The following is a 26,682-nucleotide window of genomic DNA, read 5'->3' on the forward strand; positions in this document are numbered from 1 at the left end:
TGTTTTCTCTTATACTCCCTGTTGTCAGAGTGCAATGTTTCCAATTTAATAAGCTTCAGCCCTGACATGACCTCATCTTGAATTTATAAATCAGAACTCAGCAACTTCTTGAAGATATTAAGAATTCTGTGCCCAGTAGCTCCTCTCTTTCAGTTAATGGGGTTATATTGAGTTTGACAGAATGCAGGAGAAGCCATGTTGTGGCAGATTCGGCTCCAAACGAATGCTTATAATGGCTTTCATAGAAATGCTAAATGATGCGTCTTTGCAGAAATGAAATGCTTATGACAGAAGGAGCACTGGGGGGAAGTATCCCTCAAACCCTGCTTCAGGAATCTGCTGAAAAGTCGAGCACGACGTCTATGTGGAAAAAACGAGGCACGCTTCCAAGTGGGTTCACCATTTCCCTGGTACAAGTAGAAGTACTGATTGAACGTCTTTGCTCAAGTAAAAGTGAAAAAGTACAATGTCTAAAATGTACTCAAAGTATAAAAGTAAAATGTTTGATGTGTCTCTTTTAAGTCTTGTTACAACTTTTACATTTTATTTAATCTTTTACATCTTACTCGTTACATTGTTTATATCGTTTTTATCTTGTTATGTCCTTTACTGTACGTCTTCTCTTATCTTGTTACATCTTTATTTTCTTGTAACATCTTTTACATCTCATTACGTCTTGTTACATCTTTTATATCTTTTTTGTCTTGTTAAGTCTTTTATGTCTTCTTACGTTTTTTCAGTCTCATGTCTTTAAAGTCTTTTTCATCCTGTTACATCTTTTATGTCTTTTTTGTCTTGTTATGTCTTTGTTGTCTTCTTAAATCTTTTGAATCTTGTTAGGTATTTTATGTCTTGCACCATGTGTTACAACTTGTTATGAATTTTTATATTTTGTCTCATCTTGTTACATCTTTTATGTCCTTTTAGTCTTGTTACGTCTTTTAGGTTGAAATCAGTCTTGATGTTGGGAAGGCAGCATACAAGGATGCAAAATTAAAAAAAAAATAAGTAACTCTCTTTAAATGCATTAAAACTAAGGTAACAAGCCTGTCTTGAAAATGTAAGGCGTAGAAAGTACACTTTTTTGTGTTTTAGGTCGTAAAAGTAAAAAGTAGCCAGGAAAATAAATACTCAAATGATCAACAGACACCTCAAAATCGGTTTAAGCTGAGTAACAAAGTATCTATGGCAAGCCGTTTTAACATTTAATAGCTAAATTTGACTATCCGGAATCAACATTATAGATATCAATAATTTCATTTTTACTAGTCGTAATTATATTATGACTAGTAAGAATTTTCATTGAAGATATCTATAACTTTATTCTGACTAGTCAAAAGTACATTTAGAGATATCTGCAATTCAATTTTGACTAGTCAAAACAGAATTGCAGATATCCGAAATGACGTCACTTAAACCGACACTCGACTCGTCACACATCCTAAATGACAATTACAGATATCTGTAATTCAGTTTTGACTAGGCGGAATGAAAATTAAAGATATCTCAAACGTAATTATGACTAGTCAGAATTGTTGTGCAAGACGTTGCTCATGCGAGGCTTCCCATTCGTTGCTCATTATTATGGCAAGCTTTCCATTGGATACTGGCTCAGTAAACAAAACAATTGAACAGTGTTAGAAGAAGAAATGCACACAAAGAAGAAAAAGTAGAAGAAATGGCGGTTGCTGTTGTGGACAAGGTTGTTAGAAAATGCCACGAAATAGAACGAGCTTATCGCCAAGGAATTTGTGGCGAACGAGAGCTTCGTTCACTTCAGAGCTGTACTAGAAATTTACAGCGTATTGAACATTTTTTGTCTCCCGACACACTAGAGGACCTGCGACGAAGCCTGGATGGTCTCAGTACACTCATCTCTGGAGTAACCAATGTAGCTGAAAATGGAGGGTTTTCAGTCCATCGAATTCATTTGGGTGAGATTATTTTGTTTTGTACAACATGACATAACTTTTACTATTAATAATCAGACGGCAAAAGAAACGCTAAAGTTATTTTGGACTAATGTTGGGAATATACAATATTTGGCAAATAATCTGGGCCACAGCTGGATTTTTGTGTAATTTATTATAATGCTGCTTGCGATGCTTGTTTAAAAGCAAATATTTAGTAATGAAAAAGAACCTAAAAGTGCTGTTTTTAAAGTGCTAGTAGAATCAAAATACAAATGGGCCTATTCCAGGCAATAATGTGCTTATGATAAATAATTTTTTTCTACAGTTTAAAATCCATACTGATTTTTCATTATATCTTTCATACTTTTGCCAGTGTAGTCATGAAGTTGGTATTAAATTTTATTGTAAGTGGTATTAAAAGGTCTTTAAAAAGTGTTAGATTAAACTTGGAGAACCCTGGAGGTACCCTGGATGCACAAGCCATCCAAACCCTCCTATTGCACAACATGGGTTTCAAATAACCCAAATTCATTCCTATGTGATTTCATGCATTGCTGAGTGTTCCTTTGCTATATTTTTCAATTGATCTTTTTTTTCATAATTTAACATCCTAACGCCTAAGCTACTGACACATGAGTGTTAAAAAGATAATGATTTGTGGTAATCGAAAACTAGATATATAATGAAAACTTGGAATATTAAATTATATAATACATTTATCTCAAAGATAAAGCAAAGTATTGCTTAGGAAATTAATACGGGTCATTTTAGACCCATGTTGTGCATTAAAGGTGCAGTGATACAGAAATAATTTTTATTCAAAAAGTAAGAAAGAAATGATAATAAAGATTTGTGATGGTCAAAGACAAGTTAATTGAGAAATACCTGGAATACTGAGATAGATAATAAAAGATACAAAAAATAAAAACTCAGCTGGGTCTTTTTAGACCCATGTTGTGCATCACAGGGTAAAGTACATTGCCTGATTTTCTTATGACTCCAAGTATTTTGAAATTCATGTAAAGCTTACTTTAAGGCTTGGTTCTGTTTAATACACTGGTTTTCAGTGAAATTATCTCAATAGAATTTGTGATAAATACTTCATAGGAATATTAAAATATTTTCTCCTTTGTTTCAGGACGGCGAGGGCGACCAGCGATTCATGTGACCAGGGACCAAATTGATTTTCTTATGAAGCAAGGCCACACAGTGAAGCAAATGGCAAAAATTTTGGGGTGCTCCTCATCGTTTTTGTATAAGAAGTCAAAGTTGCTTGGTATACCAGTGAAGAGCAGATTTTCTGTGATAGATGATGAAGAACTTGAACGTCATGTAAGACGACTTCAAGGCCTGTATCCAAACTCGGGATATGAGGTAATTGATGGTTCACTGTGTTCTAGAGTTTTATTGCCACAAAACATAAAATTGTATATTTTTTTTAGTAATTCATATTATTACAATTTCAGATGATGAGAGCATTGTTGCGTGCAGATGGACTGCTGGTTCCACGACATAGGGTGCGTGAGATGTTGGCTCAGATAAACCCAGCAGCTACTGCTAGGAGATGGAGCAGCACTGTGGCAAGACGGGTGTATCATGCACCTTACCCCAACAGCCTGTGGCATATAGATGGAAACATGCGCCTCATAAGGTGAATTCATCCTAGTAAAAATGTTGGTTAACCACAATCTGCGACCTCTATTCTGTAATGATGTGGTCACAGCTATAGGTCAGGTAGTCAGCATTTGGCCATGAGGCACACATGAAGTCAGTGCTATTGAAAATTATATGGGAAAGCAATCAGCCAACAAATATAAAACAGACTATCTCTTCCTTAATGTCATTCAATAATTCTCAAGAAAACCAACAAACAAATATTCAACTCCAGTATAAGTTATAAAATATATTATTTAGGAACCCCGTGTGAGAATTTGGAATACTGTTTTGCTATAGTATTCCTCCCAACTCTGCTTTTCATGAGCAGTGCTGCCATTCTTGGTAGGACAAACACACATTTTTCTTATCACTTATGATAGCAGCACTGTTTTATAGTATAACTGGTGATTTGGGAAATCATAGGGACAACACAGAAGCAGAGTGTTCTGACTTCTCACACAGGCTACTTAAATGGTGGTTTTTGAAATTATCTTTCAGCTTAAAAACTATCTATCCACAGATTACATATTGAGCATTCTCTATTGCATTCATTCTCTATGGCATTAACAAGTGAACCTATGCAGTGGTCATCTTCATTGGCTAATACCTATTTAATTGGACACTATAGTGTAAACATGTATGACCCTGATAACCTGTTTCGTCTGTCTTGATTATGTAGGCTGCAACTGGAATATTTCTTGTGGTAGGCTATAAAAAAATGACAGTGATGATATTTAACACTGCATTGTCATAAAACTTTGTAACTATTTAATGTCTTTTTTTAATATGTTGTTTCACACTTTAACTTGTTACTTGTTTATTAACCACAAGTGTTTGTTCTGTCTTTGTATTCATCATTGTAGATGGGGCTTTGCAGTTCATGGTGGCATAGATGGACACTCTCGGCTGATCACTTACCTGAATTGCAGCACAGACAACCGTGCCACAACTGTGCTGTCTCACTTTCTTAAAGCCACATGCCTATATGGACTACCCTCAAGAGTCCGATCAGATTATGGTGGTGAGAACTTACAGGTGGCCCTACTCATGAACCTTGTGCAGGGCATTGAGCGCCGGAGTTTCATAACAGGGGAATCAGTCCACAACCAAAGAATTGAACGTCTTTGGAGGGATGTGTTCTTGCATGTGTTGCAATCTTTTTACAGCATGTTCTACACTCTTGAGGATTCACAGCTTCTTGACCCCAGTAATGACACCCAAAAACTTTCTCTCCACATAGTTTTTCTTCCCGAGATTCAAAAAAGCCTTGAACGCTTCAGGGAGGCCTGGAACAACCATGCTTTGCGCACAGAAAACAACCGAACACCCACTCAAATCTGGACGGAAGGCATGCTCTCAAATATGGCAATGGACAGTGCAGCAATCAGCAATGTGTTCGGTGAGAATCCCTACAGACCACAAAATTTGGAGGTAGTTCTGGCACAGCATGGAATTGAGTCTTTACCCACTACTGATGGTGATGATCTTCCAGCTGTAATTGTGGAACAATCTCAAATCAGTCTCAGTCAACAGCAACAGGAGTCTATCTCTCATGCCATTGATGACATTTCTGATTTGAAGATGAAGTATCTGGCATGCTGTGCAGAAATTTCAAATGTTATGGCAACCTAAAACTTAAAAGGAAATACACAGCTGTAGACAGAGCGAAAAAGCTTTTCGTTTTACTTTGTAATGTGGACAGGACAAAAGCATCTCTTCCAAAAAGGCAGGAGCTCCACTTTCTCCCTCACCAGCATCCATCACTTTAGCTGATCTATATTTTGAAGAGAATCCCTGAAGTACAAATACTGTTTTTAACAATCAAATATGTATGTTACCAGTTATATTTGTGTAAATGCTTAAAAAAACAGTACTAAAACTAAACCAGAGACTGAAGCAGAATAAAATATGCACAATGCCCAAGGTGTTGCCCAAGTTCAGTGCTAGCATTACAACTGGTAAATACTGCTCCTAAATTACTTCTGCTGGCCATACAGTATTGAACTGACACTCTCATCAAACAATGCAAAAACAGTTCACAGGCAACAAGGACTCATAGTTAACATTTATTACCTACTTTTTGTCAGTTTCTTTACTTGTAGCCTGATAGTTGTCTGTCTGGTTTTATGTTAAGTTCAGTGAAACCAGTAGTCTAGCAGCAGGGGCCCTCAGATTTTGAGGTACCCCTACCCGAGGTAGAACAAAACACAACAATGTTTTTTTTAAATCTTCAGGGTCTCCCATTCATGAAATGGATTGTCTTCAACTTTTATTTTGGGGCAAAATTAATTTTTGGGGGTATTCTTTACAACTACCCCAATCTCTGAAAAAGGGACAAATTAGGCCAGTCCAGATAAGGGAAATACGACAAAAAAGCCAATTACTTGAGAATGCTCAGTCCTTTCCTCATAATATTTGCTGAAGTATGAACCAGGTGTCTGCCCTACATCATGTGTCAGCTGTTGGACACACAAACAAGTTGCACAACACTGCAGTATCAATAGCCACTGATTAACAAGTGCTCTGTTATAGCTCTGTTGTTTCTTTCATTGTTTTTTGGAATGTAAAATCACAGACATAAGATGTCTCTATACATTATTGTATTATTGTGTAGTGCAGCTTGAATTTACATGTTTATTGCTGCGGCTACAGTCTTGTAAAGAAGTCGCTACAAGATATTTTTTTGTCTTACTGTATTATAAGGTTTAGACATTTGTTCACACTGGGATCTTAGTTAATGGTGTCTGACTAGTTACACTTGACACTTGTCTAATTAAGGTCTAAAACAAAAATTGATTTGATGATTTTTAATTGATTTTTCATCACATTTTAGGGTAAACAGAGAAATAGTTTGTTGAAAAATAGTTTGTTGGATTTATTTGTGTCTTAATTGATGTGATGTAATACTGCATCTGTTCATGACATTAGTACCTTCCTGCCTCTCAAATGCCTGTGTGGTGTTTCATGTTTCAAAATTGCTGATGACATTGCCTGTACTTTGATTTATATATTTTGGAACATTATATGTGTTTAATTTTCATTGTTTGGAGAAGGTGTAATTATCATTCTTACTTTGCTTGTGCTTTTACTTTTAAACTCCAGGCAAAATGTAAGCAGAACAAACATTTTCAGAAATCATTAGTTCTTGAATATGAAAAAAGATAAGTGAGACATCATGTTTCAAGACTATTGTTGTTTTTCTTTAATTTTGGGGTTAAAATTAATGTTACAGCTTTCATAGTATCCACAGTCTTTAGTAGTAGCCTCATACTTATAACTCTAGCCAGAAATGTCTATATTTCCTTTACTTGCCTCATATTAAATGCATTGTATACTCAGGGTTCGCTCAGGTTTTGGACATCCTTGAAAATGATTGAATTTTAATGTAGTTTTCCAGGTTTGGAAAGGTTTTTCCAGTGCTTGGATTTTGGATAAAGTGCTTGAATCTGCTTGAAATTATAATTGCATTGTACTTTCACAATAAATTGCTGTCTGGCTGAATAATTCACTTTTCTGAGTCTGAGAGAGTCAAATTTAATAAAGAAACCAGAAAATATTCAAATCTAAGAAGCTGAAATCAGAAAATTTTGACTTTTTTTTTTTCTCATAAAATGACTCAAAACGACAAATTCATTCATTGATCCTGTCACAATTTTGTTACTTGAAAAATAGGCCCAAACTTTTCTGGAACAATTATTTTCATTATTGATTAATCTGTTGATCATTTTCTACACTAATCGATAAAATGTCAGAAAATGTTGAAAAAGGCTGATCAGTGTTTCCCAAAGTCCAAGATGACATCCTCAAATTCTTATTTAGTCCATAACTCAAGGATAATCTGTTAACTGTCAAAGAGTAAAGAAACTAGAAAATATTAACTTTTAAGAAGCTGAAATCAGAGAATAAGGCCTTTTTTCTTAAAAAAATGACTCAACCCAATTAATCAATTATCAAAACAGTTGATTAATTTAATAATCAATTAATATCTGCTTAATTTATTAATTGTTGCAGCTCTAATAGGACGCCAAGTCTACTTACAGACAGATGACACATTTTGAAACATGAAAAATTGTTTATATTTTCCTTTAATTTGTCTCCCTTTTGTAGAATTCTGTCATGAAACAATTTTGGTTATTTATAGCATTTTTTTTTTTTTTTTTTACATTTTGAGCATGTATATAAATATGTCATTTACCACAGCTGTAAGGTTTTTGTCAAGGACATTGTATGTTAGCCTTGTAAATATTCATTTACCACTGAATGCCTTTTTTTCTTTAAAAATCAAGAATGACATGGACACGAGTCATTTAATTTCTCAGAATCCACTGGTTATGTATTTCTAATTTGCAATTCTGTATATTTAAAATATTCCAGGAAAAGTTCCTTTATCCAGGATTTTTAAACTTTTGTAACATAACTTGAAACGTTCTTTGAAATGAAAAACATTGAAGAAAAAAATAGTTTTCAAATGGGGATGCTATACTGTGACATCTCTGAAATTTTATGACAAAAGCCATTTTAACTACTACTAGGGTAATCCTGTAAAATGCATATTGGCAAGACAATTTGACATATTTCAGCAGTGGACATATGAGTTGAATAAAATTCAAGGTTGAAACAATCCATTTATTTTTTCGGTTCACCATTTTATGCTCAAACTCCAGAGTTGTAAACAGTAAAATTCTGTAAACATCACAAATTTATTGTTTGTGATCATTGTAAAAACATTGTAAAAACATTGTAAAACTTTGCAAAACACTGCAAATATGTAAAAAAAATATTGCAGAAGTCAGCAACCTGAAAGTGCAAAACACTGATTTGAACACGATTTTCTAAATAAAGTGCTTCATCTGAAAAGTGCTATTTCCTGTATATGTAGCCTAACAGCCTAACTTTGACTGACTATTCACACAACACCAAAAGTAGGGGCCTGCAGAATTCCCTCTGTCATATATTTCTTGAACATGTCATAACCATTATGTATGGGTAGGCGGAGGATTATGAGGCAGGTATTTGCCTCTGGAAAGATTTTGTTGTCTTCGTGGAGGAACTGAATTTGTGGACGGTATGGAAATCCCAGCGGAGGCACTGCTGAGGCTCCAGAGGTAAACTCCAACACCTTCTCAAGAGTGACTGGACTGCATTCTCCTTCTGTAACACAAAGTGGTGAAAAATGTATGGCATATGCACAGCTCAGAAAAGTAATTCAGGCCTCTTAAACATTTTAATATGCAGTCTAATATGACTTGTTTCTGTACAATGACGAAGAATGAACAGCAAAACCTATAATATAAATGTGAAGAGTACAATCTGGAAATTGTTTCACATGTATTTTAAAATGTAAAACAAATCCCAGTAGTTTTAGTAGTACTTGTTTCATTCTACCTAAACAGCTAACAGTCTGTGATGCCTTTCACCCATTGATGGAGTTGGAGAACACTCCCTGAGGGTTAAAAGAAATGAAATGTTCATCTTTCAAATGTAATATTATGAAATTGTAGAACTACAATGTTAGTAACTTTTACCAGTTGGATTTCTCTATCAACTTTCATAGAAAAAAGAATATGTACATCCAAATTTAACAATTTCACATATGGCAGTAGGGAGGTAATACACATTTTGTGTGGACTAATGTGCAGTAAATACATACACTGCGTTTAAAGTGATATTAACTCCATAGTACATTCAACAATAAAATGGACGTGACCTTATTTACCAAGGAACTATTTCTAGGACTCATCTTCAAAGACAGCATTATTCAATGACCTTCTGTTTACACATGATGTCTGAGCTAGTTATGTGCAATTTCTAAAGTTTTACCTGTATGGCTGTTACAGTACAACATATGTATTATTGGTTATGTTGATTGAATTTATACTGTTTTGTATTTGTTACTTTAGAGCAATTTGGAAATTTCAATCACACTGACATTGTTGAATTTTTTATGGTGAATATCAACAAGAAAGCATCAATCAAGTACATTTTTGGTAAAATATTACAATACAATATGAACAAGTTGGGAGCTCTCCTACCCACTGTACACACAAGCAGACTTCACAATGTCACCTCAACTATGACATTATCAGCATTTCTTTTCCTGCCCACAGGACAACAAAATGACCACATATCATTGTAGTTATGAAGTACATGACATTCGTACTAATGCAATAAGTAGTATACCTTCGATATCGATTAACCAGTCACGCCAAAAGCATACTGTCTGGTTTTCTCTGGTTCTTCTGTTGCTGCCCTGCACAGAGAAGTCCACTTCAAACAGAGTGCAAAGGTCCTTCGCCTGAAGTGGCCTCTCCTCACTGACGAACATGTTGTAGAACACTGCTGGATTCTTTCTCATCTCCCTCATTAGACCAAGGGTTCTTAACCCCTCAACAAACCTGTAAAACATGTTACATTATGTGTGACTTGTACTGGGCTAATGACAGTTTCATTTATATGACCAAAGACGTGTGTATGTGTGTGTGTGTGTGTGTGTGTGTGTGTGTGTGTGTGTGTGTGTGTCTGTGTCTGTGTGTGTGCTTACTGGTCCAGGGCACTCTGCATCCTTCCATTGACAAAGAAGTCTGCAGCAGACTGGACAAGGGAGTCCTTCTCCTCCAGGCTGGTCACATATCTCAAGGCACCTACAATGCTGAGACTGTCTGCTGCCTCTGCAATAGCACTGTTCGCCTCTTGAACCGTTGTTGCTTCTTGTATCTAAAGAGTTAGTGTATGAGTGAGTTGCACATAAAAAAGAGACAACAATGATTAAAATATTGTATAGGAGAGCCTAGAAGCTAAAACTGGCTTATAAGGATACCTCCCCTATATAGATGTCAACAGTTATGTGCTATAAACAGAAGGGGTGGATAAAGATTAATAGAAAGTTAATAGAAAGCAACTTGAGGGCTGCGTCACAACAGACTGTACATTCAATGTATAACATCTTTAATCTCCTGCTTACTTTGATTAACTGTTCCCTGAAGGTATGGTCACCAACTTCATCTACCATGGTGGGGAGTGTTGGTAGCCCACAGATCTGCTGGAAAAGCCTTTCGGAGAAGAAATGTGGACCAACTCCTCCATGAACGACACACACAGCTATCATTTTTGCCACCCATGTGTATAGCTTAGTCTGCAAAGCTAAAATGAAAGACATAAAGCAGTAAACTGTTGCTGTAATGCTTCCTAAAAATTTAATGTCTTAAAAATGTAATGATGAATATTTGCCGTACTACCAATAACATTATTTGTGTAGTACCTTTCAAAACATGTAAAAGGTCTTTCAGTACATTTAAAAACGAAGCAATGAAGAATCAAGGTAAAAACCTAACCAAGAATAAACAGTTCAATGCAAAATAAATAAACAAAACAACAGATAAAAGTAAGACAATACCCAGACAATTACAACACAAGATCAAACTTGGCCTAATATAAAACACAATAAATCAGACATGAGAAATAGCTAAGGGAGAACAATTTTTAAAAATTTGTTTCCATGTATAAACTTACAAACTTGAAGACAATCATAAGAATGTGTAATACTTACCTTGAGCATCAAGAGACAACTGCCGGTCTTTCTCATGGCCCTCAAATATGCTTGACTGGTGGATGGCCCTCATCAACAGCCTCAGGTACTCTCTTGTCGGGCCGCCTTCGTCAACTGCCCCTTCACCATTGTCATCTTCATCCACAAACACAACGTCCAATTTTGCTTCAGGGTTGAAGTGCCTACGTTTGAATGCACGCAGGCTACACAGTAAAACATCACTCCTGCACACATTTATTTGGTTGCTTGTTGGACAGAAGCTTCCATCAACTTTGCTGACCAGTTTTTTCAGTATGGTCTGTAGATCAGTCCTGCAACCAAAGAAGTTAATGTGTTTTATTCATATGCCAAATGTACCACATTTCATGACAGTTTTAATCACCTGATTAAATGTAACAGGATATAAGCATCACACCGACTGTACATACTAACTTTGCACAAGTCCATTATATGATATAGATAAAGAAAAATCTTCACACAGACATACAAAAACAATATAAAGGCAAGTTTAATAAGAAAAAACATACTCATCCTCAGGTCCTCTGAGGTGATGTAGTGATACAGGAGACAGATTTTGTGAAACTGACTCCTCTTGTTCATCAAGAATAATGATTGGTTCCTGGTCAGATGAAGTAGTGAGGGGTGGTTCATTATGAAGAACTGGGATTTCTAGTGGGCGTGAGAACAGAGTAAGTGGTGGCTGGCTGGAGTTCACAGACAGCGGTGGCTGGGTGGAGGACTCAGATGGCGGTGGCTGGACAGAGGGCACAGAGAGCCTTGGCAGTGTGGAGAACAGAATGAGCGGTGGCTGGGTGGAGGACTCAGACGGCGGTGGCTGGACAGAGGGCACAGAGAGCCTTGGCGGTGTGGAGAACAGAGTGAGCGGTGGCTGGGTGGAGGACTCAGATGGCGGTGGCTGGACAGAGGGCACAGAGAGTCTTGGCGGTGTGGAGAACAGAGTGAGCGGTGGCTGGGTGGAGGACTCAGACAGCTGTGGCTGGCCAGGAGATGCAGAGTGTATGGCATAGGTGCCATCATTTTGCTGACCTGAGAGAATTTCCTAATTTGAAGACAAACATGCACAATACATACACTTGCATGATCCAAACACATATTCTGTTTTCATTTGAGACAGGAAGTAAAATGCAACATACATTTACCTGTACATCCAGATTTGAAAACCAAAGCACATATAGAGTTGACAATGCTTTTATGCCATGATCCATTATTGAACCGGAGGACCTGCTCTCAACTGATCTAGATGATGTAGCCTCTTGCACCACAAAGATTTCACTGGCCATGTCATCTTGTCCTACAAAGTCAAACAACACCTAAAAACATATGAGACATAGTGTTATACCAGCCAAGTTTGACAACACACTGAACCACTGAGAAGACCCTTGATATTTTGTCAAGCTCAACACCTCACCTGAATCGGCTCTGACAACCTGAATTTCCTCTTGTTGATGTGTCCATTTGGATATTTAAATTTTAACATCACCCCATCTGAGGGTTCATCACATGCAGCCATTCGCTCACGTCTTGCCCCAATACTCTGAAATCAATCAATCAAATTTTATTTATATAGCCCTTTACAATAACCGAAAGGACTGGAAGCCAAATCTGATTTTTGTAATTAAAATAATGTCCTGCTGGTAGTTCAATAAACTAATATCTAACAAACACAAACCTTCTGACGTCTTTCTTCACAGGCCTGATAGGCCAGTTTCTTGTTCTCCTGTTAAAAGAAGAACATATTTAAAAAAAAGTATTTATGCTTTTTGTAAGAGCATGTAACACCTACACAATAAAAACTCTGGGAATATTACCTTTTCCTGATCCAACAACAAGGTTTCATTATACTCCTGGTCTTGCTGGGCACGTATTGCTCGCCATTCTTGAAGAGTCTAAAGTAAATCATCAAAAATGAAGTTTCATAACTAAGGTTCAGGAACAGGACCACACCACCATTTTCTAAACTCTGTCACCTGCCTCTTGTTAATTCAACCTAGTTCCTAGCCCCACAGCTACATCCCTCACTCCTTGACCCCTATCATCCGTCTGCACATGACTCATGCCATCCTTCCCAAATTCTGTCACCAATCCAAATAAACTGCCTTTTATACTAAACATGTGTGGTCTTTGTTAGTGAAATGGCATTTCTCACTAATCACCACCAGCCAGTACAGACACACACACACACACATAAAAGATAAAATAAAACAGTAAGATTCTATATAACGTCAAAATGGTTTACCTGATCTGCTACCACATTTTGAACTTGGGTGCTCTCAGCCATATGGGTAATCTCATCTTGTACTGGAGCAAGTGAGAGTGGTGGGAATGAGTTCTGGGATATGGCAGAGGATGTGGATGTTACCTGGTAGTACACAGAAAATCAAAAATTATTCCTGCTTCAGTAAGAGAACAAGAAACACACAGTAATAATGTCTTTCAAAATCATCTCTCTCTTGGCCTGCCAATAAGGATTTGTAATGCTCTTTATCTTGGTGGCAAAGTATCGTCTGCCATTTCACAGCAGCCAAAACTTAACTGAAAAATTATATTTGCCTCTCATCACGACAAGTGCACATTGGACATAACTAAAATACTTAGATGCGATCGTTTTAATATGACTTACCTGATGTGAAACTTCATTTTCCTCAGCCACGTTTGAGGTCTGGGACATGGCAGAGGGTGGTGATGTTACCTGAGGGCAGACAGGAATTCTTCTTAACTTCACTTATGGACTTTACAGAGAACACTTACTTACATGACTGTATGTATTATATACTGTAAATCCCTGTGAATATAATTCCATACTTGCAAGAGGGTAGCTCGTGGAATGATGTAAAGTCTGCTTTTGCCAACTGCTGTTTTTAGCTCCTTAACAGAACTAACTTGTAATTTCTGGATCTTACGTCCTTTGCCTGTCCTTGCCAATTCAAAGCCTACCAAATTTAAACTGACATGAGGGTAGCTTTGGCAAATAAAGTTTGTCAGTTCAGATAAACTCCAGTTGAACACAATCTTTGACTTTGTATGTCTGGCCTCCATGGACTCATGCACAGGTTTTCCTGAAAATGGAAACATAAACATCAGAATCATCAGTTTCTGGTGGCAGAGTAACACATTCATGGCTGCTGTATGCAAGATCTTTCAGGACTATTACCAAACTATATAATGCCCTGATTCCTAGAATGTTTGTGAAGCCAGTAAAAAAAAAAAAAAAGTAAAAGCATCAAAACTATGTTGTCACTTTTTCGGCCATAATCATAGTGGTGCCAATACAAAAAAACTAGCCTAAGCCTGTATATGACTGCCATAGTTAACATAAGATCATTATTTGTTTCTACTAATTTTACAGCTTTAAACTAACTTCTAAGGAAATTGCATATGACTGAGAAGAAAGAGTCTGGTCTCACTCCCAAGGTTGTCACACATTTGAGCCTCTGAGCATAATACAGGTTCCTACACCTTTTACAATATCAAATTCAAGCACTTTTCAAGCATTTTCAAAGTGCATTTTCAAGCTTTTCCAGCACCTTACAGCTGTGGTGGATTACAGATTTTTATATACATATACTCAAAATGACTGTCACTTCTTCATCACATTAAATCAGAGGTTACTGAGCTATAAACAATTAAAATTATGTTCCATGATAGCATTCTACAGAAGAATGGCAAATTAAAGGAAAACGTAACTAAGTTTCATGTTTCAAAATGTGTCACCTGTCTGTAAGTAGACTTGGTGTCTTGAACTGCAACAATTAGTTAATTAATCAATTAGTTGTCAACTATTACATTAATCAACAAGTGTTTTCATTATTGATTAATCATTTTGAGTGATTTTTTAAAAACAAAGGAAAGCCCTTTGCACATCTATTGAAACAAGACAGGTGCATTGGAGAGAAGAGACCAAAAAGTTGCGAAAGGACTCCCGCACACACAAAAAAAGTTTTTTGCCTGATGAAGGTCTAGTACAGAAACGTTGCAAATAAATTTTATATGAAAATAATAATTAGCTGCAGCTCTATTGGCATCCTTTACAAACTGGCAGAGGGAATATCTCACTTATTATATTTCTTTATCTAACAAGTGAACTATGAAAAGTAATGCAATTGCAACTTCAAGAAGTTTCAAGCACTTTATCCAAAATCCAAGCACTTTTCAAACCTTGAAAATACCACATAAATATTCAAGTGTTTTCAAGGATTTCCAGCACCCATATGAACCCTGATAATACCTATGTTAAACATTAACATATATGGTCTGGCTTGGCCTGTGAGTACACCACCCCGATCCTCACACTAACCATAACCACATCCCATCATTGACTAATTTCAACAGATAGCTGATGCCTTCAGATGAGGAAGCATTGGAAGAGTGTAACTCTTAAAACGGCAACATGGAAAGTGTTATGAAAATGCATGAAGGAGAGTACAAGTTTGTTTTAAAGCTAATGCTATTTGTATTTAACATAGTCAAATGTTTCCCAATATAGAGCCAGTAAGTAGCCAACGGGACCAGTTACAGGACAGGCTAAGGCTAACATAAAATTCAAAGCAGCTCATTCCATGTTATTATTATTATTATTATTTTGCAAGAAACAACTGGGTAAACCTTGCATCAATGTCTTGGCATAATACGGTTTTAAAATAAATAAGGTAAACAAAGTAAACACTCAATTCTTATGTGCTTCAATCTCGCATTTACCTAATCCATGTTTGGTGAGTTCAGCAAGTTCAGATGTGGAGGGCAGAATCTCTTTATCTGGTCCGGGAAGGAGGAAAAGGTTTGCCTGCCAAATAGGATTTTCCCTGCGTCCACGAGATCCTCCTGTAAACACAAACATTGTGTCAACAGTCAGACTTGGCTAAAATGTTTCTAACATGATTTTTTTTTAATCATTTGCGTTATTTGTAATGCGTTACTACCCGCCCCTGCAACTAACATTAGTTAATTATCTACTTTGCCACATTTTCGAAGACACTGTACAATACAATACAATATATTGTGATATTGGTTGCCACATTTTCTACGACACTGTATTAATTTCAGGTTAAAAAAGTAATGGGTAAATATTTTATGCGCCCGGTGCATTAGGCCAGGCCAGTAAATTATGCTGCGAATAACTTAACAGTAACGTAACTTTGAAGCAAGTTAACAGAGCAAAAGTAACGTTAGCCCATTATTTACAAAGAGCCAGCAAACGGTAACATCAATGAACTAACATTAGATATTATTAAATGATAACCATGCTAATGCTGATAACCAGTGCTAGCAAAACTTACCCCGAATTCGTTGAATTTGACGGCGAAATAGTCGTCTTGTTGCCGAGAGTAATTCCTCTCCGTTTCTGGCCGTCAGCTCCTGTCGTGCACGGGCTGCGGCGTTAAAAACCCTGTCGAAAATACCAATTTCAGCTTCCCGCTGCTCCGACATGTCGAGAAACAAGCTGTTTTAGTATTTCAGGGGTCTGGTCGATGGTTTGAAGGGTTTTGATTGATTGAATAGGAAGCCCTATGGCCATACAAGCCGCTCCTACCACCCACTTGCTCCCGCCTCCCACTTTTACAGATATCTGCAATGTCATTTCGCCTTGTCAAAATTCCAATACAAGATATCTGCAATTACATTCTGACTAGGTAGATTGCAGGTAAAAGATATCTCCAATTCGAGATATCTCTAATCAAAATCCCTTCCAAGATATCCACAACCCCATTATAGATATCTACATCTGAATTATGACTATCCATAATCCCAGCTAGAGATATCTATGGCAAGCCGTTTTAACATTTAATAGATAGGCTGGATATGTATCGCAGATATCTGTAATTAATTTCTTCCTATTCAAAAATAACATTTCAGATATCCACAAAGTAATTCTTCCTATACACAATTATCATTTCAGATATCCACAATGTAATTTTTACTAGGACAAATGACATCACTTTCCCCATTCATGTGTATGGGGTTTGTCATTACAGATATCCGTAATTAAATTGCAGATATCCACAACTCGCATTGCAGATATCTACATCTGAATTATGGATATCCCTAATTCCGTTTAAAGATATCTCCAAATTCCCTTAATTCAAAAGATATCTGCTTTGTTTTTCGAGATATCTTAAAATGAGTTTCACCTAGTCAAAACTGAATTACAGATATCTGTAAAATTGTCATTTAGGATGTGTGACGAGTCGAGTGTCGGTTTAAGTGACGTCATTTCGGATATCTGCAATTCAATTTTGACTAGTCAAGGGAATTTGGAGATATCTTTAAATTGAATTAGGGATATCCCTAATTCAATTTAAAGATATCTCCAAATTCCCTTGAATTGAATTAGGGATATCCCTAATTCAATTTAAAGATATCTCCAAATTCCCTTGACTAGTCAAAATTGAATTGCAGATATCCGAAATGACGTCACTTAAACCGACACTCGACTCGTCACACATTTGGAGATATCTTTAAATTGAATTAGGGATATCCATAATTCAGATGTAGATATCTTTAAATTGAATTAGGGATATCCCTAATTCAATTTAAAGATATCTCCAAATTCCCTTAATTCAAAAGATATCTGCTTTGTTTTTCGAGATATCTTAAAATGAGTTTCACCTAGTCAAAACTGAATTACAGATATCTGTAAAATTGTCATTTAGGATGTGTGACGAGTCGAGTGTCGGTTTAAGTGACGTCATTTCGGATATCTGCAATTCAATTTTGACTAGTCAAGGGAATTTGGAGATATCTTTAAATTGAATTAGGGATATCCCTAATTCAATTTAAAGATATCTCCAAATGTGTGACGAGTCGAGTGTCGGTTTAAGTGACGTCATTTCGGATATCTGCAATTCAATTTTGACTAGTCAAGGGAATTTGGAGATATCTTTAAATTGAATTAGGGATATCCCTAATTCAATTTAAAGATATCTCCAAATGTGTGACGAGTCGAGTGTCGGTTTAAGTGACGTCATTTCGGATATCTGCAATTCAATTTTGACTAGTCAAGGGAATTTGGAGATATCTTTAAATTGAATTAGGGATATCCCTAATTCAATTTAAAGATATCTCCAAATTCCCTTGACTAGTCAAAATTGAATTGCAGATATCCGAAATGACGTCACTTAAACCGACACTCGACTCGTCACACATCCTAAATGACAATTTTACAGATATCTGTAATTCAGTTTTGACTAGGTGAAACTCATTTTAAGATATCTCGAAAAACAAAGCAGATATCTTTTGAATTAAGGGAATTTGGAGATATCTTTAAACGGAATTAGGGATATCCATAATTCAGATGTAGATATCTGCAATGCGAGTTGTGGATATCTGCAATTTAATTACGGATATCTGTAATGACAAACCCCATACACATGAATGGGGAAAGTGATGTCATTTGTCCTAGTAAAAATTACATTGTGGATATCTGAAATGATAATTGTGTATAGGAAGAATTACTTTGTGGATATCTGAAATGTTATTTTTGAATAGGAAGAAATTAATTACAGATATCTGCGATACATATCCAGCCTATCTATTAAATGTTAAAACGGCTTGCCATAGACACATGCTTCCTTGAAGCTGGTGTCAGCGACAGATTCCAAGAACAGGATAAGACAGACAATCTACAACGAGACAGAGCAGCTGACAATGTCGCAAAACAACTTTGTAGCTCTTCAGGCTAATGTTAGCCAGCAGCAGGCTACTGTTCACAGACTGACAGTTAAAATCTCACCTCCTGTTCTGGCTGAAGAATAAACAACATGTGTTGATGTGTCTCCTCAAACATTTTCTCATCCAGACTCCTTTAACTTCTGTGTCTGTTTTTCTCACGGCAAAGTTTTACTTCAAACTGTTGCACCGCGTTAGTCTCCGGTTTGTTTACATCCGCTTCCACAAAAGATCACGTGAAATCGCGTCCCACGTCCTCACGAAAATCTCGCGAGATCACGTTCACCCAATTCATAATCTTAATATAAAATTATAATAATAAAGCCTGGTTGTAATCTGGATGATTTTGGAGAAAGTATTAAATGAATATTTAACAGTCAGTGTCTTATTATTAACATATTTACAAGAAAAGTTGCAAAAATGTTTGTGAATGCTTTCAATTACAGTTCTTAGAAAGACTGAAAATCGGAACCGACCAAGAAAGTTGAAATCGGTGCAAGTGATTATATATTATATATTATATATTATATATGATAGTGATTTTGTGCCATTTAGTGGTGATTTTGTGTCTCTTTTTGGTGATTTTGTGCCATTTCGTGGTCATTTTGTGCCATTTAGTGGTGATTTTGTGTCTCTTTGCACAGGTATTGGTTTTGTGTCATGTTTGTTGGCTGTTTTGTTTTGTCTTTGTGGAAATTTTGTGCCTCATTGTAGTTGTTTTAATGTCTTTGTGGTCATATTGAGTTGCTGTAGTTATTTTGTGTTTTGCTGTGCTTGCTTTGCTCTTTTTTGCAGCTGTTTTGTCTCTTTGTGGTCATGTTTCTCTTTTTTATTTATTTATTTTTAATTTATTCATATACAATGCAATTTGTTTCTTTCTACACAAACTCCATGAATCCTGCTTCATCTCATACTCTGTGTGTGATGTAATATATATGCACTGTGATGAAACATGACATCACTGCATGGCATGGTCATATGAGCAAGTCAGTTTCAGGCAAGAGAAAAGTGCAACAATACTTTTCTGCCATGACAGATTTATTGTATCATCCTTCCTGAATGAGAATTAGTCAGTGCATCTCCAGTTCGCGCACACACATGCAGTACCTGCCGCCTCCCATTTCCTCTGCTGTCAAATCAGAGGCGTGTCGGACCTCTGCTGGGAGAATCTGAAATCAAGCAGATTACGGAAGCGGAGGGCTGTACCTGCCAAAAAGCTCTCTGCTGGATTTGCCCATGTGGCTGAGAGTTTTTAGGAGGCTCCACTTCCTCGCATGTTGGCAAAGTTTTTGAAATTAGTTTGTGTGTGCGCGTCTCACCGTGGAATTCTGTGTGCAAGCGTTTGAGAGGAGGCATTTGAGTGCATGCACGCTTGTGAGAGAGAGAACTTCAACAATGGCGGGGAGATTTCTTCCCATACTTCCCAAACTTCTCTTATAGTTGGGATTAAGGTGCTGTCAGTGTACAGCATCATGGGAGTCTCTGCAAACGGAGAGATTAGGGGAGAAATATTACCTGAAGGCTTACTGTGCTATCTTTTCACATGGTGTGAGGTTTCCCAGCAGCTTTCAATACACTAAAACACAGTGTTTGCTTATGTGTGTTTGTGTGCAGTCTAACACTTCTGTCTAACTTCCTACGTGGGAAAAAATTAATCACCTGTAGCTGACTGTCAGGCTACCACGTGACAAACTGAAGGCTGAGGATGTCTCTTTCTTCCTGCGATTGTCATCCCCGCCCACCACCACCCCCGCAGCGGCCAATATAGCTCCTTCTCTGCATCTCTTCATCCAAATGAGACTCTGTGTTTGATGTGCAGACTTGCTTTGAGCCCCTGTGGGAGACGAAGTTGAAGTTTGTTCCCCTTGTTAACAGAGGCCCTTGCAGCCAGGATCCAACAGGCAGCCCGCTGCTTCCCTCGATGTCTGAGAAACGTTATCTGCCGACTTCAAATGAGCGCTGAAGAGGGGGCAGCTTTGTTGAGGAATGCTGTGTCTCTTCCATGCTATTCAGAATTGTTTTAATTCCTGCTTTGAGCGGAGCTTCTCCGTCTCTCTGGTTTTTATCATTAAAGCACTTCTACTGTTTCAAGGAAGGGAGGCCAGATTTAGATGCAACACAGTTACCATTTAAAACGGGAGTAATGAAGGTTTAGGAATGACCTTGATGAAAATAGCTCTCTGTCCTCTGGAAAAATGAGCTCTGCCGACTTCAACGGCGGAAAAATTAAAAGCTATTAAAGTTGTGTCTTTGTGGAGGGGAAGTCTGCTTTTATCTCACAACTGCACCAGACTACAGCACAGCCCATTACAGTGTGGAGGATTATAATGAAATGTTCACCCCGTATCAGTATCTACGACTGTATCTTCTTCCCTGTGGTGGTCAGTGTTACATTACCTCATCGTGAAGCCTAGGAAAAAATGTGAATTTCATTTCACGTTTTGTTGAATGCTCTTACAACTTATTTTACATGTATTTAATCTTTCACTCAGCTTTTTGCTGTCTCATTAATGAGATGAGGTCTGGACTTATATTTTACATACATATTTATTTACATATTTAAAATGTGCTGAAATTCAAGAATGATGCGTAATTTTGATGATTTGAACTGTAAAGGGTAATAGCAGCTTTTTGCAGGAGGCCATTATCTTCAAAGAGTTCTTACCTCAGAGTGATTTCTGATTGCATGCGTAAACCAGTGGTTCTCACACTAAGACAACCAGACTGATCTCAACTCATCACACACTGACAATTTGTAACCGCCGCTTGGCACCGCATACAGACAAGAACCCAGGAGCGGCTGAAAGCGATGCATTAAGCTTCTCCAGTGATGCCGTATAAAGAGGGAGAAACGCCGCATCTAGACGAGGTGTGGTGGATGGACAGTTTGGTTTTGACGATCAAGGACGAGGATATTATATTTCCTGTGACTACTTCAAAATAGAAGACTTGTTTTGCCAGTTAAATGCTTTTAATGTGAAGCTGCAGCAGTTGGAACTATTTGGTTTGCATTCGCGGTAACACAGCTTTTCTTGACAATTGTTGACCCGGACCTTTGCATGACCCTCTTTGTGCCCAGGGTCAGGAGATCATCTGCTCCTGTCATGTACCTTGACGTCAGGCTTGTGTCTTATGAGACCCTTGGTAACTTCAGGCCCTGAGGAAACTGCAGAACTGCTGCCTAATAGTAAGTCCACCACTCTCAGATGCTGAGGGGTGGTGACAAATTATTTGTATTTGGTGAGTTGACAATTAAGCATGAACATGGTAAAATATTAGACCAAATTATCACCTCTGATAGTGGCTATAACTCAAAAACACTTTATGACACCCACTTTTAAGGTGGAGAAAAGGCAAAAATGAAACAATGAATGACAACGTCTCACTCTCTTCTACCAGGACATGTTTATTTACAGCGGCAAATGACAGGAGTCACAAGTGTTCCACAGGTACGTACAGAGAGACATCAATAGTTCCCACCTCCTGCACAAAGCACACTCAGCGGGGGACAGTCCAGGGGACACAGGGAGCATGGGGACAAAGAGGACACATACTGTACACTGAGCTCAAACACACCTGTTTTACCCCCTACAGAAAAAAAGGACCAAGGCATGGAGGAGGAGACAGAGAGGGAGGGAGGACGAGATGGGGGAAAGGAGAGGAGGAGAAGAAGGGAGGAGGTTTAGGTATTTAGACTCATATTCAAATACAAAAGAACATGTACAAATCGTATAGCCTCCAGGCACTGTGCTCCCATATTTACAGTCATCGTAACAGGCAGCGGAACCACTCCATGGCAGGACCATCCATTTGAGATATGCAGGTACAAGGGCTCGCTGTGAGAAAACAAAGCCAGTGCTATGAGGTCTGAGATAAAAACCAATGGAGTCTGAGAGGCAGGGGATAGCGGCGAGGGGGGGGGGGGGGGGCTCGCAGACACATGCATGGAGTGCTGCAGCCTGGGGAATTAATCACTGTCGAGAACTACATAATCAGGTTTGGCCTATCAGAGCGCACTCCGAAACTTGGGGTGAGAACTCTCGCCAAGTCACTCCACAGTCAAAGAGGAACACACTCGCGGCACTCGGACATTCGTATGGCATGTGGTCATAACCTGCAACCCCAAGTCCACAAAAGCTGAAGTTGTGACGCTGAAATTAAAAACAGAATGCAATGATTTGCAGCAACTTTTTGACCTGCATTCAACTGCATACACACAAAGACAAGATGAACTTGATTGTTTTTCGTAAACTGACACTCATCCTGAATTGTCTTGCTGAAATACGCAGGGGCGTCTCTGAAAAGATGTGAAGATCAAGTCAAGTATTTGCAAATCATTGCAGCCTGTTTTTATTTACCTTTTACCCAACTATTTTGGAGTTGGGGTTGCATGTGCCCAATGCATCATGGAACTGAAAAGTGCACTCAATAATACACTTTAATCTAATATAAATATTGAACAAAATGAAATAAATTAGAACAAAATAACAGCCAGAATAGCAAGACTTTTAACTCTTTAATTTAGAATATTAATTGAAATTGGGAGACTCTTATTGTGAAAAATCAAAATGAGAACACACGCGCACAGATGACTTACAGTACGTGCAGATACATTCAACAGACATACATGCAACCTGATTCATGTAGACAAGTGTATTCACCCACCCATGCATGTATGCACACACGCAGACACTCTCACACACACACACACACTCACACACACACATGATGATGCATTACATTGCATTAAAACCAGATTTCTGCAGCCCATCACTGTACATTTCTTTTGTACTCAAGAGTTTACAGCATCAACCTGACATCCAGTTGTACTAGGTAGTTATAAACATTTGATTTTGTTCAGTGTCATCGACCACGACCCACAATCCTAAGACTACGTTGCCCAGAATTCACAGCATCACAATAAAATTCAGCCGTCTGACACATTCTGTGGCAAAAAGCAGCGATCAAAAATTCATTTGATGGTCTTACACTGCTGCTCCAGCGGCATTGGGCCACAAGGGGGAAGAAAGAAAAAAAAAAAGAGAGAAGGCACACTAATGCCGTAATTACTGTCTCCATTGAAATGCCGTGAAATAGCCTTAGGGCATGGATTTTTTGAAGGGAACGCAAATGACTAAGAAAAAGCAATATTACACCATCACTGAACTTTGGACCAAAAACACAACAGAGGAAGAAGAAGAAAAAAAAAAACAGCTTTTCATTTGAGGAGGAAAAAAAAAAAAAAAGAAGCCAAGCCTGTTGCATTTTGAAAAAAGACACATCCTTTAGGGTATATTTACATAAAAGCTTTGTAAAATATTCTTTTTTTTTTTCACCTATGTACAACACATGACAACATCAGAGAGAATAGTGATCAGACCAGGAAACAAAACAAAACAAAACAAAAATGCATCTGAGGCAGATCTGAGACAGGAATGAATTACGAAATCATTAAAAGCATACATGACAGGCATGTTGGTTTAGTTCTCATCAGCACACCTTTACTCGTTTGTTCCCATGCCTTGAGTCTAGCAACAATTACACGACCCCTTTCAGGGCGTTTGTGGGGGGACGCCTTTCAACACATCATTTTTTCATCACTTGAGTTGCATACCAAAGCGCACATCAGCTCACAGTGCAGTTGACTTCTGGCAACAGTGTACTGTACTGTATATCGTATGCAGTTTGAACACAGATGAATAAAACATACATCGTTAAAGAATGAGACAGTTGTCAACAATATTGAGTGTTAATATAAAAGGCTTTGACATCAATGCACATATGTGGTATCAGTGCAGTGGTTCTCAACCTTCTTGAGTCGCGCCCCGCCCACAGAAAAATCCATATTGCAGAAATTCTGAGTGATTTATCCGGAGCTTGATGGGAGGCTTTGTTTGGGTTCTGTTGAACCCTCAGGTGACCGACCATTTCCTGTCCAGTCTCCTGTCGTTTCCTGTCACAAGCGCTCAAAAAATCTATTCTAAGGCAAATTATATCACTGGTACAGGATATATTCTAAAGTCCGTCCCCCAGTCTAAAATACAGCCTCATTTCCCATCATGCCTTATTCTGGAGCGAGTCATTTGTTAAGTTTGCTATTTTCTGTTAAAAAAAATACAAATGTTAGTTTCTGCTAGTGTTTGTGTTTGTTCAGAAGGTGGTGGTTTACGTTGTAAAACCTGCTGAACGTGTCTGGATGGCAGTATGTGTTGCTCCAAAACCTGTGCGGCAGTTACCCATGATGCCATGGACACTAACACACCCCCGTACCATCGCAGATGCTGAGTTAGAGCTGGTAACAATCTGTATGGTCCTTTTCCTCTTTAGCCTGGAGGCAGTTGTGGTGGCAATGGAAAAAAAACACTCACCTGTCTAAAATGCAGGCCTCATTTCCCATCATGCTTAGTGCTAGACTGAGTGGTTTGTTAAGTCTGCTATTTTATGTCACAAAATGTGTGCATCTGATCAGAACGTGGTTGTTTATGTTGGTAATTGTCATTTATGTGGTAGTTTATATTTAGCATTTTTTGGATCTCATTCTGCGCAGCTTGCGACAATATTTCATTTTTTTATTCTCCACAACCATCTGGCAACCCCTGATAATCATTTTGCGACCCCCAGGTTGAGAACCACTGTTAGAGTGTATACTTCATATTCTGCAAAACATTCTTTATTTTTGTTTTTTTGTTTTTTTGTCCAAGATTTTTCTTTGTTTTCCTGCAACATGAACCATGCTCCACAATAGCCCTTCAGAAAACATTATTCATCAAATATTGAGACCAAATTCTTCTTAATAATAAACGATCTGCTCCCATTTGATGCGATTTTTGATCCTTGACATGTTACAGGGAACAAGGACCATTTTCCTGAAGCAATAAAATCTCTAAAAGAGTGGTTTACCTTTTGTTGCTGAAGCCAGCTAGCTTTAAACGCAACGCTTCAGCCTCACATTAGCCAGACACCTGGCTCGGCTGTCGAAGGCATTAAAAGGTTGCTGTAGTGTGACGCTCAGGCATGGAAACAGGCGATTGGGTTTGAATCAGTGTGATATCCCGCAGTGAGGGGGTCGGCCCGTGCGTTCGCTCCAGCAAAAGAAGAGCAGAGAGCATTAGCGGCGTGAGCTTAGGGGCACACTAGCTTAATAGCTTTGCTTGCTTTTGTGATCGTGTGGGGCTGGAGACGTGATTTATCACCGTTTAACTGCATGAACGTCTTAAAAAAAATGATCTGTAAAGGAAAGATGGTCAGAAAAACCAACGAAAAGTGAGACAAATCAAATACAATCATTGATCAACAAGCCTTCCACTGATGCCATGTTTTGAAGAACATGATACATTTATCACTCAGGGCGTCTAAAAGGTTGACCCTTTCTCTCTTTCTATTTTCTCCCTAGTATTTGTATTTACACATGCCTTTCACTGGGGCATTGTTATAAACAGATATGGTATTTTACTCCACTATTTTCCAGTGTTGTAGTTTCTCTGGGTTTTGGTCTCGTGATCCGAATGTTCTTTTGGTGGCGAGGCGACCGACCCGTTTATGCTTTGCTGTCGTCGGGCTTTGTGTGGATGCTGTTGTCACTGTGCACTTTAATTTCAATCGTATCCGGCTTGAGAGACTCTTTTCCATTTTCTTCCTTCAGCGGTAACTTCCTGCGGGTAAGAAGAGAAGAAACACAAGAGGTAAATGTGAGGTTTGCAGGGGGTGCACTTCCTGGCCGGGCAGTGAACGAAAACTCACAGCACACGTACACTTAATGTGAACAGGCACAGACTGAGAGTGACCACCCAGAGGATGTTTTTGTATGGAGCAGGCACATACAGTAAATGCTAGCTAAATTAGGACTGAATTACTGCCATGAGAGAGTGTGGGCTTAATGATTTT

General features: G+C 38.0%; 3 protein-coding genes across 7 annotated transcripts in view; 1 reads left to right on the top strand and 2 right to left on the bottom strand.

The window, feature by feature from the left end:
• Positions 1-1,195: 1,195 nt before the first annotated feature.
• Positions 1,196-7,146, top strand: LOC146304670 (uncharacterized). Its single transcript, XM_084713927.1, has 4 exons — positions 1,196-1,934; positions 3,052-3,287; positions 3,380-3,564; positions 4,433-7,146. Exons 1-4 carry the CDS (start codon positions 1,679-1,681, stop codon positions 5,199-5,201), a joined length of 1,446 nt encoding a protein of 481 aa, XP_084570053.1. The 5' UTR covers positions 1,196-1,678; the 3' UTR covers positions 5,202-7,146.
• Positions 7,147-8,174: 1,028 nt separating this feature from the next.
• On the bottom strand, positions 8,175-12,480 carry LOC146304671 (G2/M phase-specific E3 ubiquitin-protein ligase). 2 transcript variants are annotated; one of them, XM_084713925.1, is made up of 6 exons: positions 11,643-11,962; positions 11,116-11,426; positions 10,531-10,709; positions 10,111-10,283; positions 9,750-9,964; positions 8,175-8,720 (listed from the first exon to the last, which is right to left on the bottom strand). In XM_084713925.1, the coding sequence occupies exons 2-6, from the start codon at positions 11,186-11,188 to the stop codon at positions 8,476-8,478; spliced, it is 885 nt and encodes a 294-aa protein (XP_084570051.1). In that variant the 5' UTR covers positions 11,189-11,426; positions 11,643-11,962; the 3' UTR covers positions 8,175-8,475. The 2 variants fall into 2 exon arrangements, with proteins under 2 accessions (XP_084570051.1, XP_084570052.1); XM_084713926.1 differs by lacking the exons at positions 8,175-8,720; positions 9,750-9,964; positions 10,111-10,283 and adding an exon at positions 12,276-12,480 and having other exon boundaries at positions 10,568-11,426; positions 11,643-12,175.
• Positions 12,481-25,428: 12,948 nt separating this feature from the next.
• Positions 25,429-26,682, bottom strand: part of ncam2a (neural cell adhesion molecule 2a) — a 356,551-nt gene continuing 355,297 nt past the window's right edge. For 3 of the 4 annotated variants that reach the window (XM_084713912.1, XM_084713913.1, XM_084713911.1), the window contains one exon: positions 25,429-26,450. In XM_084713912.1, the coding sequence (XP_084570038.1) occupies positions 26,336-26,450 (115 nt within the window). In that variant the 3' untranslated portion in view covers positions 25,429-26,335. The remainder of the gene's footprint in view (positions 26,451-26,682) is intronic. The other variant, XM_084713914.1, reaches the window with a different exon arrangement.

Source organism: Lutjanus erythropterus, chromosome 24 (genome assembly GCF_056507025.1).
Source record: "Lutjanus erythropterus isolate fLutEry1 chromosome 24, fLutEry1.hap2, whole genome shotgun sequence".
Classification (NCBI taxonomy): Eukaryota; Metazoa; Chordata; class Actinopteri; order Lutjaniformes; family Lutjanidae; genus Lutjanus; species Lutjanus erythropterus.